The 15881-nt window shown below is 50.9% G+C and overlaps 1 protein-coding gene across 1 annotated transcript; it reads left to right on the forward strand.

The window, feature by feature from the left end:
• Positions 1-8630: 8630 nt before the first annotated feature.
• Positions 8631-10251, forward strand: LOC135973105 (myb/SANT-like DNA-binding domain-containing protein 2). Its single transcript, XM_065554690.1, has 2 exons — positions 8631-9314; positions 9909-10251. Exons 1-2 carry the CDS (start codon positions 8774-8776, stop codon positions 10118-10120), a joined length of 753 nt encoding a protein of 250 aa, XP_065410762.1. The 5' UTR covers positions 8631-8773; the 3' UTR covers positions 10121-10251.
• Positions 10252-15881: the final 5630 nt, after the last annotated feature.

Raw genomic sequence — 15881 nt, forward strand, 5'->3', positions numbered from 1 at the left:
ATCATCCAAGTCAGATGCCACCAGCAGAAGGTGGATTTTCTTTTTTGGTGGTTTGGGTTCTGTAGTTTCCACATCTGAGTGTTTCTCTTTTAAGACTTCTGAAAGCATGTTCCACACCTCGTCCCTCTCAGATTTTGGACAGCATTTCAGTTTCTTAAACCTTGGGTCTAGTGCTATAGCTATCTTTAGAAATCTCACATTGGTACCTTCCTTGCGTTTTGTCAAATCTGCAGTGAAAGTGTTCTTAAAATGAACAACATGTTCTGGGTCATAATCCGAAACTGCTATAACATGAAATATATGGCAGAATGTGGGTAAAACAGAGCAAGGGACATACAATTCTCCCCCCAAGGAATTCAGTCACAAATTTAATTAACGCATTATTTTTTTAACAAGCATCATCAGCATGGAAGCATGTCCTCTGGAATGGTGGCCGAAGCATGAAGGGGCATACGAATGTTTAGCATAACTGGCACATAAATACCTTGCAATGCTGGCTACAAAAGTGCCATGTGAATGCCTGTTCTCACTTTCAGGTAACATTGTGGTCACGGAGTCACGAGGGCGATGTTCTGGAACTGCTCCATATGAAGCCAGCCAGGACTCTGGGGGAACATGCCTCCTCTCTCTGAGCATACTGTCTCCAGGGCAAGAAGCTTATACAGCTTCGACTTTCCTGGGTCTGACCTCGGAGCATTCAGCATCCCCTTCCACATTGTGCGCTTCCCATAGCGAGTCCACCCGGGTGGGGCTCCTGGGGAAGCCAGAGGGCCCTGCACCCCAACTCCGCAGTCAGATATGACTCTCAGCCAGTGTAAAATGGAGGTTTATTAGTTGACAGAAACATAGCATAGAACAGAACTTATTAGCACAGAAATCAGTGACTTTCAGCCAAGTCCATTTTGGGGAGTCCTGGGCCAGATGGCCTGTACTCCCCCTCTTCTAGTCCCCCCAAACACACTGCCAGCTTCCAGCGACCTGATCTCAGACACCCCACTGATTCTCCCCCTTCTTTTTCTCTTTCTTTCTGGGCAGTCATTTGGTCATCACCTGGTTGCATCCCCCTCCTGGGTCTCAGGTTATGAAGGGCATGGGTCATTGCATATGTGCAGGCAGTTGGAGCAGCTTCACCTGCCCCAGAGGTCTCATCCAAAGTCACACACCCCTATTCCCACCACCGAGGTATTGGTGCAGCACACAGGGAAACTGAGGAACACACAGTATTCATGTAAAACTCACATAGGCTCAACAGTAAGACTCACACACAACATAACAAGGGAAAATCCCCACTTCATCACATTGTAAATAAGAAGCGGGCAGCATTATCTCTGGTTTGTCTTAGCAATTGGCTGAACAAGAGGTAGGGCTGAGTGGACTTGTAATCTCTAAAATTTTACATTGCTTTGTTTTTGAGTGCAGCTATGTAACAAAAAAATCTACATTTGTAAGTTGCACTTACACAATAAAGAGATTGAACTACAATACTTGTATGAGGTGAACTGAAAAATACTATTTATTTTATTTGCCATTTTTACAGTGCAAATATTTGTAATAAAAAATAATATAAAGTTGTTGGGGCTGACCAAAGTTACCTTGGGCTGTTGTTACAGCATGGTTCGGGGGGAGCTAGTGGTGAACTGGCTTTGACTGCCCAGGCTGGCTTGCAGCCACTTGGCTGGATAAACAAATGAAGAGATAGGCGAGGCCCAAGACTGTGAAGTGTGAGAATAGGAAGCAATAGTGTTTCCTGCCAGAGCCTGCTTGTGGGTGAATACGCCCCCCCCCCCTTAGAAGGAGATGATGATAAAAGCAGCTATGTGAATTGCCTTAGACGAACAGTCTCACCTGCGGACCCTGGCCTTGTGGGTGCCCAGGAATTCCCCACACTGGAGCAGCGCCTGCTACAAGCCCTCAAGGACAAGGCAGGAGGGTCCAGGACTGTCCGTAGCAGAAGGGGCCTAAGCATTGATTCTTGCTTGCTTGCTTGCTTGCTGGAAAGCAACTATTTAGTAATGCGTGAAGACCGGGAGGCTTATTATACGTTGGCAATAAAACCTGTTATGCACCTGGCGTGGCTTCACCTAGTGTATCCGAGCCTCCCCCGCCCCGGGACCGACACCTGGCGTAGTTGGCAGGATACACTCAGTGATACCCCCGGGAGGTGTAGCCAGATGTGGGGCAAGTGAGGATGTGGGGCTGTGGCCACCGACAAGATACCCAACTGGGGTAGTACCTCCCACTGGGCACTGGTGGCCAAATTGTTATGCCAGGTGGCTCCCCCGGTTGGATGGGACAGGAACGAAGTTCCCCTCACCCTGGCCAAATTGGCTGAGCAGATGGAGAAGGCAATAGAGTTATATGGGCATAATAAACTTTATGAGGATTGGGGGTGGGGGTGGTTGTTCTTGACGGTGGTGGAAAAGCTGTCAGCAGATAAAAAGCAGCTAGAGAAGAATGTAAGCGTCCTGGCGGACGATAAGCGGGCTCTCATGGATAAGAATAACATGTTAACTGAGGCCTTGGAAGCGGCTCAGCAGAGGGCCTGCAAGCAGCAGGAGATAGCTGAGATTATGGCGATCTGCTATGCCCGGAACTGCCATCATTGCCTCCTGCAGAACCCTTGCCCCACCCCAGTCCAAGGTTAGGGCCCTTATGGCGTCGGATTGGGAGCCCAATTGAAATTGAACGCCTGACTGAGGGGCAGATTGTGGTTTAACAGCCCAAAATCCCCATTATGAATTGGATTCTGTACTCCAGGGCAGTAGTAAGCTTCATGAATAGTTGGTGCATCCCCAGGTGGAGGGTGGGGCAGCTTCCTCCCCCCGCTGCAGCCCAGCCCCCACCCGAAGCCCCCATTGTGCAATGGGGTGCCTCATTTGATAGTTTGAGTGCCGCCAAGCAGGCCTACGCCTGGTTTACTAATGGCTTGGCCAGGCACATTTGTAATACGTGGCGCTGGAGAGCTGTCGCCTCAAATCCTCTTCACCAGTTGCACGAGACTGCCGAGGGACAGGGAGCCTCCAGCCAATATGCTGAGCTTTATGCTGTGCTGCTGGCAGTGAGACAGGCACTTGCCCTTGGGGACTTCTAGGTACACCTGTACACTGACTCTTGGGAAGTGGCTCAGGGATTGGCCACCTGGATGGGCCACTGGAGAGCCCAGGATTGGGCCATCCATGGCAAGACCGTGTGGGGCGCCCCTATTTGGCAGGAATTGTATTCTGCTGCGCAGGACCTTTTGATTTATGTGTTTCATGTAGATGCCCACCAGAATCGTACCCAGGAGCATTATTGGAATGCTGCCATGGACCAACTGGCCCACATAGCCTAGTGTACAGCGGCACCCGCTGATGAGGGGCAGGCCTTTTCCCTCTTGGCTTCCTGGATACACACACACTCAGCGCACTTGGGTCCGGAGGGGGCGTACTGTTGGGCACAGGCCCGAGGTATCCCCACTTCACATGTAGCCCTAAAAACAGCTAAAGCCATTTGTAAGATTTGCCAGATTGTTAAGCCCTTACAGGTGGAAGCCCCAGACAGGTACCACGGAGAGACCAGCCTACTCAAATTTGGCAAATTGATTATGTTGGCCCACTCCCTCACGACCACCGCAAGGCGAATATTCTCACCATGGTCGATACTGCCATCGGCTCTGGAGAGGTCTGGCCGGCATCTCGTGCCGATCATTGGAATACAATCACTAAATGATTCCTCCCACTGGCGTGGACAGGTGATGCTGCAAATCCAATCCTCTTATACAACTGCCCTACAAGAGTTGCTTAACTGCACTGGGAATGATACCTGTTTTCTCGTAACCCATGGGACTATGTGGAGCTTCACCAATAAGACTTACATAGAGGGGCAAGACCCCTTTTGATATTGCTATATGTACTTTCTGTTTTTGCCCTGCTGAATTGAAGCAAACCACATTTAGTGCTTTTGCATGACTCGTGTAGCCCCATAATTGTGGAGCCACAGATTGATGAAATTAATGTAAATATTAATGTGGGTGCAGTCCGTGTTGGGTTGTACAATGTGAGCTGTCGGCCCTGGACAGACGGTTTGTGGGAGCAATGGCGAGCCTCAGTTGGCCCACGGGCAGGGAAGGGTTGCAAAAAAGGGGGGCCTTATGGAGACAGTGCTAGGAGGGGTTAGGACTGGTATGGGGATATTAAATTCCTTTGATATAGAAGTATTGCAAAATAAGCTTGCCACATTGGGCGCCCTCAACTAAGGGGTGATCCAGCTGCAGGCGGACTGGCTCCCCTTGTTGTTGGGAGCGTCAATTCAAAATTGGAAGGACAATGGCAAATGTGGAAGGTATTAAACCATAGTGGTCGGGAAACAGCTCGTGTTGCTGCTAATATTGCACAGAATAGTAGTTTAATGGTGTCATGTGTACTGGAGCAAGTTGTAGCTTTGATGCAAATAGAGATGTTGTGGTTAACCCTGGTGCAGGAAGAACCGGTTGGGTCACAATGAGTGCTTGCCCCCGTTTTTTGAGGAGTGCTGAAAGGCTGGGTTTGTGTCAGTGCCGGCCCGATTTTTATTAATGAGCACCTGCGTGTCCAATTTCAAACTGTGCGCGCATATCCAGGGCAAATTCCCTCAATGTGGTGCGATTATGTGGCCCTGCCACGAATTATTGGCACCAGTATGTGGGCCCCTGAGTTCCACGGAGATAAGGTGATGCTCGGTAGTAATAGCACCTACTTGATCCATGAGTGCCAACACTGGGAGACCGCTTGGGTGTGCCCTGAGATTCCCCCCCACTCCCTAGCCCTGCAGCCTCCGGCACGTCACCCGCTCCCTCCCCAGATGACAGCCCCTCCCGCCACCTTCCCAGCAAGGGGAGAAGGGTTAAGTTTGCTTTGGGCTGGTGCAGGAGACGTGAGGTGCGGGGGTCACCTCGCAGTCTTGGGTGCAATGGATGGGCCACTAAGGAGCTGACTGGAACCTGCTGAAATGCATGTGGGGGGACCAAAGCCCTTTCTCGTCCAAACAGGTAAATGCCAGATCTCTGGAATGTTCTGGCACCATGCACCTCGCCAGTGCGTCCAATGCTGGGTCCACGAAACCCCCTCTGTGGTTGACCAAAGGCTTTGTAACAAGGGAGCAGTATCCTTTCCAGCTGCCATATTCCTGTGCCCCTCGTGCTAGGAAGACCATGGGAACAGGAGTGCCAGCAAAGGCCCCTACCCCAGGGGTAGTCAATAGGTGGACCGTGTGCCAAATCCAGACCACCAGACGCATTTGAACAGACCCTGAAATCCTTCTACTTACTTATGATCATATTTATTATTATTATGTTTTAAAATTTTCCTCTGGAGTGTGGACCTTGACTATACCTTCACCAAGAAATTTGGACCTTGATAAAAAGCAATTGACCACCCCTGCCCTACACAGCTCGGGAAGGCCATCTGCTCAAAGCCAGCCAGTATTTCGGGGCCCTTAGTAATTGCCACCACCCGTGGGCAAACCACAGGAATAATCACCTCCCAAACCTTCATCACCACAATGGCTGGCGGATGGCTTGTCACCACCAAACTGACCAGCCACTGACCTGCAGCAGTCTGGGACGGCCAGCTTCCATATGGCAATGGCAACCCATTTCTGGACTGGTATGGCCTCACTGCGTCCTGGGGCTCAAGGGTCGGGCAAGCTCCTCACATGGCTCCTGTTTCCTGACTTGGTGGGCTAAAAACACTTCCACACCCGGGCCGAGGACAGACAAGTTCTCCCACAATACATTACAAAACAGTTCAGAGAATGGCTTGGTTTAAAAATTGCCAGTTATGGGGAATCTGCCATAACTGTTGGCTGTTAAAAATGTGTGTCTTATTTCCAGTCTGAATTTGTCTGGCTCCAAATTCCAAGGATTGGATCTTGTTAGAACCTTTGCCTGCTAGATTGAAGAGCCCATTTTAAAATTTCTCCTTCCAAGTAGGTCCTTAGAAACAATGATCAAGTCAAACCTTCTCCTTGCTAAGTTAAATAGACAGAGCTCCTTATGTCTCACTGCAAGGCAGGTTTTCCAATCCTTTAATCATTCTGGTAGCTCTTCGCTGAATCTCTCCAATGTTTCTACATCCTCCTGAACTGTGAGCACCAGAACTGGACCCAGGATTCCAGCAGCAGTCACACCAGTGATAACACAGAGGTGAAATAACCTCTCTGCTTCTCCTCAAGGTTCCCCTGTTTATACATCCAAAGATCACATTAGCCCTTTTGGCACAGTGTCACATTGGCAGTTCACATTCAGCTGATTGTGCAAGATGATCTCCAAGTCTTTCTCAGAGTCGCTGCTTCCCAGGATAGAGCCCCCCATCCAGTAAGTGTGGCCGGCGATCTTTGTTCCTCGATGTACATTTACATTTGGCCATATTAAAACACACATTGTTTGCTTGCGCCACATTCACCAAGTGATCCAGACGCTCTGTATCAGTGACCTGTCCTCTTTGTTATTTACCATCCTTCCAATGTTTGTATCGTCTGCAAACTTTATCAGTGATGATTTTTTGCCTTCATCCAAGTCATCAATGAAAATGTTAAACAGCGTAGAGCCAAACTCTGATCCCTGTGGGACCCCACTGGAAACACACACATCAATGAGGATTCCCTCTTTACAGTTACCTTTTGAGAATTCTCAGCCAGCCAGTTTTTAATCCATTTAAAAGGTGCCACCATGTTAATTTCATACTGTTCTAGTTGCTTCATCAAAATGTTGTGTGTCAAAGTCAAATGCCTCACAAAATTCTAAGTATAGAACATCAACCCTATTACCTTTATCAACCAAACTTGTAATCACATCAAAAAAAGATATCAAGTTAGTTTGAGAGGATCTATTTTCTATAAACCCATGCTATTGGCATTAATTATATTACCCTCTTTTAATTCTTTATTGATTGAATTGGATATCTACCATTCCATTATTTTGCCAGGGATCAATGCCAGTCTGACAGGCCCATAATTACTCAGGGTGTCCTATTTACCCTTTTAAAATACTGGCTCAACATGAGCTTTCCTCCAGTTCTCTGGAATTTCCCCAGCGTACTAAGACTTATCGAAAATCAGCATTAATGGGGAGCAAGCTCCTCGGCCAGCTCTTTTAAAACTCCTAGATGCAAGTTATCTGGATCTGCTGCTTTAAAAGTAGCTGCTGTTAACATCCTCCTTAGTCACTGTTGGAATAGAAAGTATTTTATATTATATAACATGAATACATTATCTGGCATTTTCCCAAATGGAAAACAGAAATATTTATTGAATACTTTGGCCTTTTCTACGTTATTGTCGTCAGCTCTACCATTTCCACCTAGTAATGGACAAATAGCATTGTTAGATTTCCTTTTATTCTGAATATTCTTAAAATGGGGTTTTATTGTCCTTAACTCAGCTGGCCATAGATGAGCTCCTTGTGTCCTTTGCTTCCCTTAGCAATTTTCTACAATTCCTAGCGTCTAATTTATATTTCGCTCCATATGTTACATATTGTATTTTTTATAGCTGCTTTCACTTCTCCTCTAAGCCAGGTGGTTGTTGTTTTTTCACCTGTGTAGCCTTCTTTCTTGCTTGGGGGATTCTGGCTTTTTGGGCAATGTTCTTATACAACTCCAAAATAGCATTCACAATTTTCTGATTAAATCCTTTCTCCCAGCTCATTTGACTCATCTCTGTTTCCAGCTTTGTGAAACTGGCCCTTTTAAAGCAGAAGTGCAGATATAATTATACTGGTCTGGACATTATTCTGTTTGCACATGACAAATGTAATCAAGTCATGATCACTGGCACGTAAGCAATGATCAATGAACCCAAGATGCTGCTCCTTAATAATAAAATAAGAGCTGGATCTTATTATTTTATTTTATCTAATGCTTTTCATCACTAGAGATCAAAGTGTTTTAAAAAGGTCAATAATATTATCCCTATTTTACCAATAGGGAAACTGAGGCAGAGAGCGAGGCAGTGACTTGCCCAAGGTCACCCAGTAGGCCAGTGGTGCACCCAGGAATCCTTCTCCTCTGGTTTCCACCCCAATGCCCCCTGTTACATGATTCCCAAGCAATCAATCAGTCCAGGAATGTGCTCCCTTTCCCCAGCCCACAACTCACGGCAGACCCCACATGCCTTGAATGGTGTGTGATGCAGAACGTGTCTGGTGGGACGGGGCTCTGAGGGTCCAGATGACGCGGCCCTGTTGGTTTCTGTGCGGGGGGGGGGGCGGGAGGGAAGATGTCTCTGATGCACCACCAGCTGTGACGCTCCCCACAGTCAATGCACAGAGGGGGTTTCTCTCTGTGCAGCTCCAGAGGGTGCCCACTGCTTCGCTCACTCTCCAGTTGGGATTCCCAGGTGAGGACTCTCGAGTTGGAGACACAATCCCGTCATCATCTGGTCTACACTACGGGTTTAGGTCGACTTTAGCAGCGTTAAACCGAATTAAGCCTGGACACGTCCACACAATGAAGCCCTTTCTTTCGACTTAAAGGGTCCTTTAAACCGGTTTCTTTACACCACCTCTGACGAGGGGATTAGCGATAAAACCGGTCTTTGCGGGTCGGAATTGGGGTAGTGTGGACGGAATTCGACGTTATTGGCCTCCAGGAGCTATCCCACAGTGCTTCATTGTGACCGCTCTGGACAGCACTCTCAACTCAGATGCACTGACCAGGTAGACAGGAAAAGACCCGCGAAGGTTTGAATTTCATTTCCTGTTTGCCCAGCGTGGAGAGCACAGGTGACCCCGCAGAGCTCATCAGCACAGGTAACCGTGATGGAGTCCTCCCAGGATCGCAAAAGAGCTCCAGCATGGACCGAACGGGAGGTACGAGATCTGCTCGCCATATGGGGAGATGAAGCAGTGATAGCTGAACTCCGTAGCAGTAAAAGAAATGGAAAAGTATTAGAAAAGATCTCCAAGGCCATGAAGGACCGAGGCCATAACAGGGACACACAGCAGTGCCGCGTGAAAATTAAGGAGCTACGGCAAGCTTACCACAAAGCCAGAGAAGCAAACGGAAGGTCCGGGGCAGAGCCGCAAACTTGCCGCTACTACGCGGAGCTGCATGCGATCCTAGGGGGTGCAGCCACCACTACCCCAACCGTGTGCTATGACTCTCTCACTGGAGAAACACACAGGGAAGACGGTTCGGGGAACGAGGAAGATGACGATGGAGGTACTGTAGGTAGCTCACAGCAGCAAGGAAGCGGAGAAACCGGTTTCCCCAACAGCCAGGATATGTTTGTGACCCTGGACCTGGAACCAGTAACCCCCGAACTCACCCAAGACCCTCAGGGCACACAGGAGACCTCTGGTGAGTGTAACTTTGTAACTATTTGTAAACATTACAAAAGAAAAGCAAGCGTGTTTAATGATTACTTTGCCCTGGCAATCGCGGCCAGTACATCTACTGGAAAAGTCTGTTAACGTGTATGGGGATGGAGCGGAAATCCTCCAGGGACATCTCCAGAAAGCTCTCCTGGTTGAAATGGGGTGATTTTATTAAGGGGACATTCAGAGGCGCCCGTTCCTGCTCTTCTGACCAGAAATGTTCCCCGCTGTTAACCACGCGGTGGGGGGGAGGGGTGAAGTGATCATCCCAGAGAATCGTGTGTGTGTGTGGGGGGGGGTTTACTTGTGTTTGTGCCGCATGTTAACCGGGAAACCGCAGCCCCCTCCTTTTACATTGAAACCCCATTTTAAATGGACAACCCAATTCATCCTTGATATGGGAAATGCGCTGCTGTTTGCAACCTTTCCCGCATGTTAAGAAGGTTAAAAAAGCCAAAACACTGTGGCCTACGATGGCTGCCTGCAAGCCGAAATACGCGACCTTGTAATGAAAGAGTGTACCCATTGTTCTCTAAAATGTGTCTTTTTTAACCACCTCTCCCTTCTCCTCCGCCAGCTGCAAATGTTTCTCCTTCGCAGAGGCTCGTGAACATTAGAAAGAGAAAACGTAGGACGAGGGACGAGATGTTCACGGAGCTGCAGATGTCCGCCCAGGCTGATAGAGCACAGCAGAATGCGTGGAGGCAGTCAATGTCGGAGATGAGAAAAGCCCAATATGAACGAGAGGAGAGGTGGCGGGCTGAATCGCGGGAAGAACAGAGCAAGTAGCGGGCTGAAGACGATAGGTGGCGTCAGCTTGCAGACAGACGGCAAGAGGCAATGCTCCGTCTGCTGGAGCATCAAACTGATATGCTCGAGCGTATGGTTGAGTTGCAGGAAAGGCAGCAGGAGCAGAGACCGCCGCTACAGCCCCTGTATAACCAACAGCCCTCCTCCCCAAGTTCCATAGCCTCCTCACCAAGACGCCCAAGAACACGGTGGGGGGGCCTCCGTCCACCCAGTCACTCCACCCCAGATGATCGCCCAAGCATCAGAAGGCTGGCCTTCAATAAGACTTAAAGTTTTAAAATGCAGTGTGTCCTTTTCCATCCCTCCTCCCCCACCCATCCCAGGCTACCTTGGCAATTATCCCCCTACCTCTGTAAGGAACTAATAAAGAATGCATGAATGTTAAAAAAAATGACTTTATTGCCTCTGCAAGCGGGAGGGGAGGGTGGGGTGGGGTGGTTGGTTTACAGGGAAGTAGAGTGAACCGGGTCGGGGGGGGGGGGGTTTGGAGGGTTCATCAAGGAGAAACAAACAGAAGTTTCACACAGTAGCCTGGCCAGTCACAAAACTCGTTTTCAAAGCTTCTCTGATGCGCACCGCGCCCTGCTGTGCTCCTCTAACCGCCCTGGTGTCTGGCTGCGCGTAATCAGCGGCCAGGCGAGTTGCCTCAACCTCCCACCCCGCCATAAAGGTCTCCCCCTTACTCTCACAGATATTGTGGAGCGCACAGCAAGTAGCAATAACAATGGGGATATTCTTTTCGCTGAGGTCTGAGCGAGTCAGTAAGCTGCGCCAGCACGCTTTTAAACGTCCAAATGCACATTCCACCACCATTCGGCACTTGCTCAGCCTGTAGTTGAACAGGTCCTGACTACTGTCCAGGCTGCCTGTGTACGGCTTCATGAGCCATGGCATTAAGGGGTAGGCTGGGTCCCCAAGGATCACGATAGGCATTTCAACATCCCCAATGGTCACTTTCTGGTCCGGGAAGAAAGTCCCTTCCTCCAGCTTTCGAAACAGAGCAGAGTTCCTGAAGACGCGAGCATCATGTACCTTTCCCGGCCATCCCACGTTGATGTTGGTGAAACGTCCCTTGTGATCCACCAGGGCTTGCAGCAGCATTGAAAAGTACCCCTTGCGGTTTACGTAGTCGGTGGCTTGGTGCTCCGGTGACAAGATAGGGATATGGGTTCCGTCTATGGCCCCGCCACAGTTTGGGAATCCCATTTCAGCAAAACCATCCACTATTGACTGCACGTTGCCCAGAGTCACTACCCTTGCTATCACCAGGTCTTTCATTGCCCTGGCAAATTGGATCACAGCAGCCCCCACCGTAGATTTGCCCACTCCAAATTGATTCCCGACTGACCGGTAGCTGTCTGGCGTTGCAAGCTTCCACAGGGCTATCGCCACTCGCTTCTCAACTGTGAGGGCTGCTCTCATCTTGGTATCCTGGCGTTTCAGGGCAGGGGAAAGCAAGTCACAAAGTTCCATGAAAGTGCCCTTACGCATGCGAAAGTTTCGCAGCCACTGGGAATCGTCCCATACCTGCAGCACGATGCGGTCCCACCAGTCTGTGCTTGTTTCCCGGGCCCAGAATCGGCGTTCCACGGCATCAACCTGCCCCAGTGACACCATGATTTCCACATTGCTGGGGCCTGTGCCTTGTGAGAGGTCTATGTCCATGTCAATTTCCTCATCACTCTAGTCGCCGCGCTGCAATCGCCTCCTCGCCTGGTCCGGGTTTCGCCTTGGCATGTCCTGGCTCTGCATATACTCCAGGACAATGCGCGTGGTGTTCATAGTGCTCATAATTGCCGCGGTGATCTGAGCGGGCTCCATGATCCCAGTGCTAGCTATGGCGCCTGGTCAGAAAAAAGGCGCGAAAGTAGTATCTGATGGACCAGGAGAAGGAGGGAGGGCGGGAGGGAGGGAGGGCCGAGTGACGACATGGCGTACAGGTACAGGAACAGGGAGAAACACAAACAACTGTCACACAGAATGGTCCCCCCAAAGATTAAACTGAAAACCCTGGGCTTAGCAGGCCATTGATTTCACGGAGGAAGGGGAAGCAAATGAATACAGAACAAATCTATTTTTTACATCTTAAGCTGGCAGCCGACGGTGCAGCATGAGTGATAGCCTCTCCAGTATGACGATGATGGTTACCAATCATAAAATACCATCATCTGCCAAAAGGCAAGGGGCTGCTGCTGTGTAGCAATGCAGCCCCACGTCTGCCAGCCCCACGTCCGCCAGCACCCAGCATCGCCCTCGGCCTCTTCTGGGTGCTTAGCAGACAATACTGGGCAATTGGCAGAAAATAGTATATTACGACTGGTAGCCATCATCATCGAAACAGTAGCATGTCTGCCCAGGTGACCATGATTGACAGCCACACCAATACGATGACGACGGGTACCAGTCATAATATACCATCGCCTGGCAAGGGGCTGGTGCAATGCAGCCCTACGGCTGCCAGCCCCAGGGCTATCACTCATGCTACACCGTCTACCGCCAAAAGGCAGTTAGCAGCTGCTGCTGTGTAGCAATGCAGTCCCACGTCTGCCAGCACCCAGAGGACATATGGTGACGGTGAGCTCAGCTGAGCTGAGCGGGCTCCATGCTTGCCGTGGTATGTTGTCTGCACAGGTAACCCAGGTAAAAAGGCGCGAATCTATTGTCTGCGTTGCTGTGACGAGGGGGGAGGGGCCTGACGACATGTACCCAGAACCGCCCGCGACACTGTTTTGCATCATCCGGGCATTGGGATCTCAACCCAGAATTCAAAGAAAAGGCGCGAACCGCTTCTCGGCTCTCTGTGGCGCAAATGTAGTATCTGACGGACTAGGGGAAGGAGGGAGGGCGGGCCGAGTGACGACATGGCGTACAGGCACAGGGAATTAAAATCAAGAACGGTGGCTGTGCATCAGGGAGAAACACAAACAACTGTCACACAGAATGTTCCCCCCAAAGATTAAACTGAAAACCCTGGGCTTAGCAGGCCGTTGATTTGACGGAGGGAGGGGGAAGCAAATGAATACAGAGCAAATCTATTTTTTACATCTTAAGACGACGGTGCAGCGTGACTGATAGCCCTCGGCATCTTTCTGGGTGCTTGGCAGCAAATACGGGGCGGCGTATGACGATGGTCTTCAGGCCTATTGCACAATCGGCTGCTCGGGGAAGACTCTGCTAACGTGCGATGACCCGACTTGTAATAGGACGGCTAATAGTCGTAATACACCATTTACTGCCAAAAGGCAAGCCCCACGGCTGCCAGCACCCAGATCGCCGATGAAGGCTACCAGTCTACTGCACCGTCTACCGCCAAAAGGCAGTTAGCAGCTGCTGCTGTGTAGCAATGCAGTCCCACGTCTGCCGGCACCCAGAGGACATACGGTGATGGTGAGCTCAGCTGAGCGGGCTCCATGTTGTCTGCACAGGTAACCCAGGTAACCCAGGTAAAGAGGCGCGAATCTATTGTCTGCCGTTGCTGTGACGGGGGAGGGAGGGGCCTGACGACATGTACCCAGAACCGCCCGCGACACTGTTTTGCATCATCCGGGCATTGGGATCTCAACCCAGAATTCCAAGGGGCGGCGGAGACTGCGGGAACTGTGGGATAGCTGTGGGATAGCTACCCATAGTGCAATGCTCCGGAAGTCGACGCTAGCCTTGTACTGTGGACGCGGTCCGCCGACTAGAGCACCTAGAGCATTTTATTGTGTGGACACACACAATCGGCTGTATACAACCGATTTCAATAAAACCGGCTTCTATAAATTCGAACTAATTTCGTAGTGTAGACGTACCCTGGGATAAAGAGGTGTCTGGGCACGAGCCGTCCCCTGGGTGTTGGAGACAGGGAACCTTGGGAATAGAAACCACACACAGCTGTGGCACTGATATCCACTGCTCCCTGGCCACAAACCCCAGAGCTGAATGTACAACATCCATCTGCCGAGAGGAGGAGATGGAAGAGGACAGCTAGGGAAGGAAACAGCGAAGGGAAGGTGACAGAGTGCGGGATCTGCAGGGGTCTCTCTCTCTCTTTGGATCCCCAAGATCCTTTCTGGCTCAGTCACTAGCCACTGGGCTGGATACAGGATTCTCCAGAGGAGGTTCTCTGGCCTGGGTGATTAAGGAGGCCAGATTGCATGGGCCTAATGGTCCCTTCTGGCCTTAGGACTCTATGTTTATGTTTTGTTTTACGTCTCCAGAACACTCTGGTACTTAGGGGGTGAATCCCCCCAAACGGAAAGGGGTTGCTCAGAGCCATGGCAAATACTGCACATCTCTAGCCGAGACCGGCCTCTGCAGAGCTCACAAGAGGAGGCAGAGCTGGGGACACTCACGCTGCTTTCCCAGGGTCCCAACATTTCATTTAACCCGTTGATTGGTTTGGAGGTGCTTTATCCCCTCCCTTACCTGTGTAGATGCCTCTCAGGATCTCTGGTTCCTCAACGCCCTGGGCAGCTGGGACAAAGGGCTCCTCTCCTCGCTCCAGGCAGGAGATGATCTCAGGCTTGTGAATGGGAAAGTCAACAGGTAAGGTCCCAGCCTGACAAATGTCTCAATGAATGCTGTTCCATTATTTAACCCCAGCCACCCTTCCCGTGCTCACAAGGACATGGGATCCGCACAGCTGGGGAAATATTACAGAATCCTTCTGGGGAGGCGAAGTGTCTGCGAGGGGGGTTGATGTGCCCCTGTTAAGACACCTGCGCCTCTGTTAAATGCCAATGGACCCTCTAGCTCCAACTCAGAGGGCTAAATCCAATCCCTGCACTGACACTACTATCCCCATCCCCTCTGGGGGCAAGTTACGAGGGGGAGGGGCACAGGCTAAAGGGGAGGACGTGACTGCCCCATGTATCTCCCCTACCGAGTGACCCCACCCACCCACCCAGCCGGGACCGCCGCATTCTCCCCACCCCTTGTGACCTGCGGGGAGGGGCCTGCAGGTTCTATCCTTCTCTCCCTATGCCTCCCTCCTCCCCCAGGCAAGTTTGACCCACTCTCCCTGGCAGCCGGGCAGGGAGCGGGACAGAGCCGCTTCTGCCTGAGAGAGTCTGGCTGGGAGGCCGCCTGGGCTCGGTTGCCGGGGGGGGAGGGAGTGGGGCTCCGCCTCGCTTGGCCCTTGTCCCTGCAGCAGGGCCCAGATTGGGGGTGACCCACTGCCACCCCAATTGCCAGGGATAGTGGTGAGCGAACCAGAGTCACCCCCCCCCCCCAGCATGTTTCTGGCTGCCCTCGGCCCAGGCCCTGCTGCGGAGACAGGGGCCGAGTGAGCTGGAGTCCCCTCTCCCCCGCCCCCACCGCCAAGCCCATGCAGATGTGGCTATGTCCTGCTCTCTGCCCGGCTGCCAGCATGAGCAGCCAATTTAGCCAAATTGGCGGGCGGAGGGAGAGAAGGCTCAGGGAGAGAAGGTAGAAGAGCCCCTGTCCCTCCCCGGCCCTGGCAGGCCAAACTGGGAGGAGGACACTTGATCCCCTGTGCCCCTCCCCATGCATCGCCTCCTCCCAGGAATTACCCTGTTCTTTAGCTGTAGTCCAGGGGGCTTGTCTTGTTATTTATTAGAGTTATTTATAGAACTCCAATGGGGAGCATGATAATTTCTAGCAGGTCCAGGCTGTGTTGCTCCTCTGTACATCGGAGGGGGGATGGGAACGTTTGCAAAAATGTTTGACTTTAAAAAAAATAGGAAAAAATTTGGACAGTTCAAAATTCAAGCTGTTGGCACCATTTCAGAAATGG

Source organism: Chrysemys picta, chromosome 8 (genome assembly GCF_011386835.1).
Source record: "Chrysemys picta bellii isolate R12L10 chromosome 8, ASM1138683v2, whole genome shotgun sequence".
Taxonomy (NCBI): Eukaryota; Metazoa; Chordata; order Testudines; family Emydidae; genus Chrysemys; species Chrysemys picta.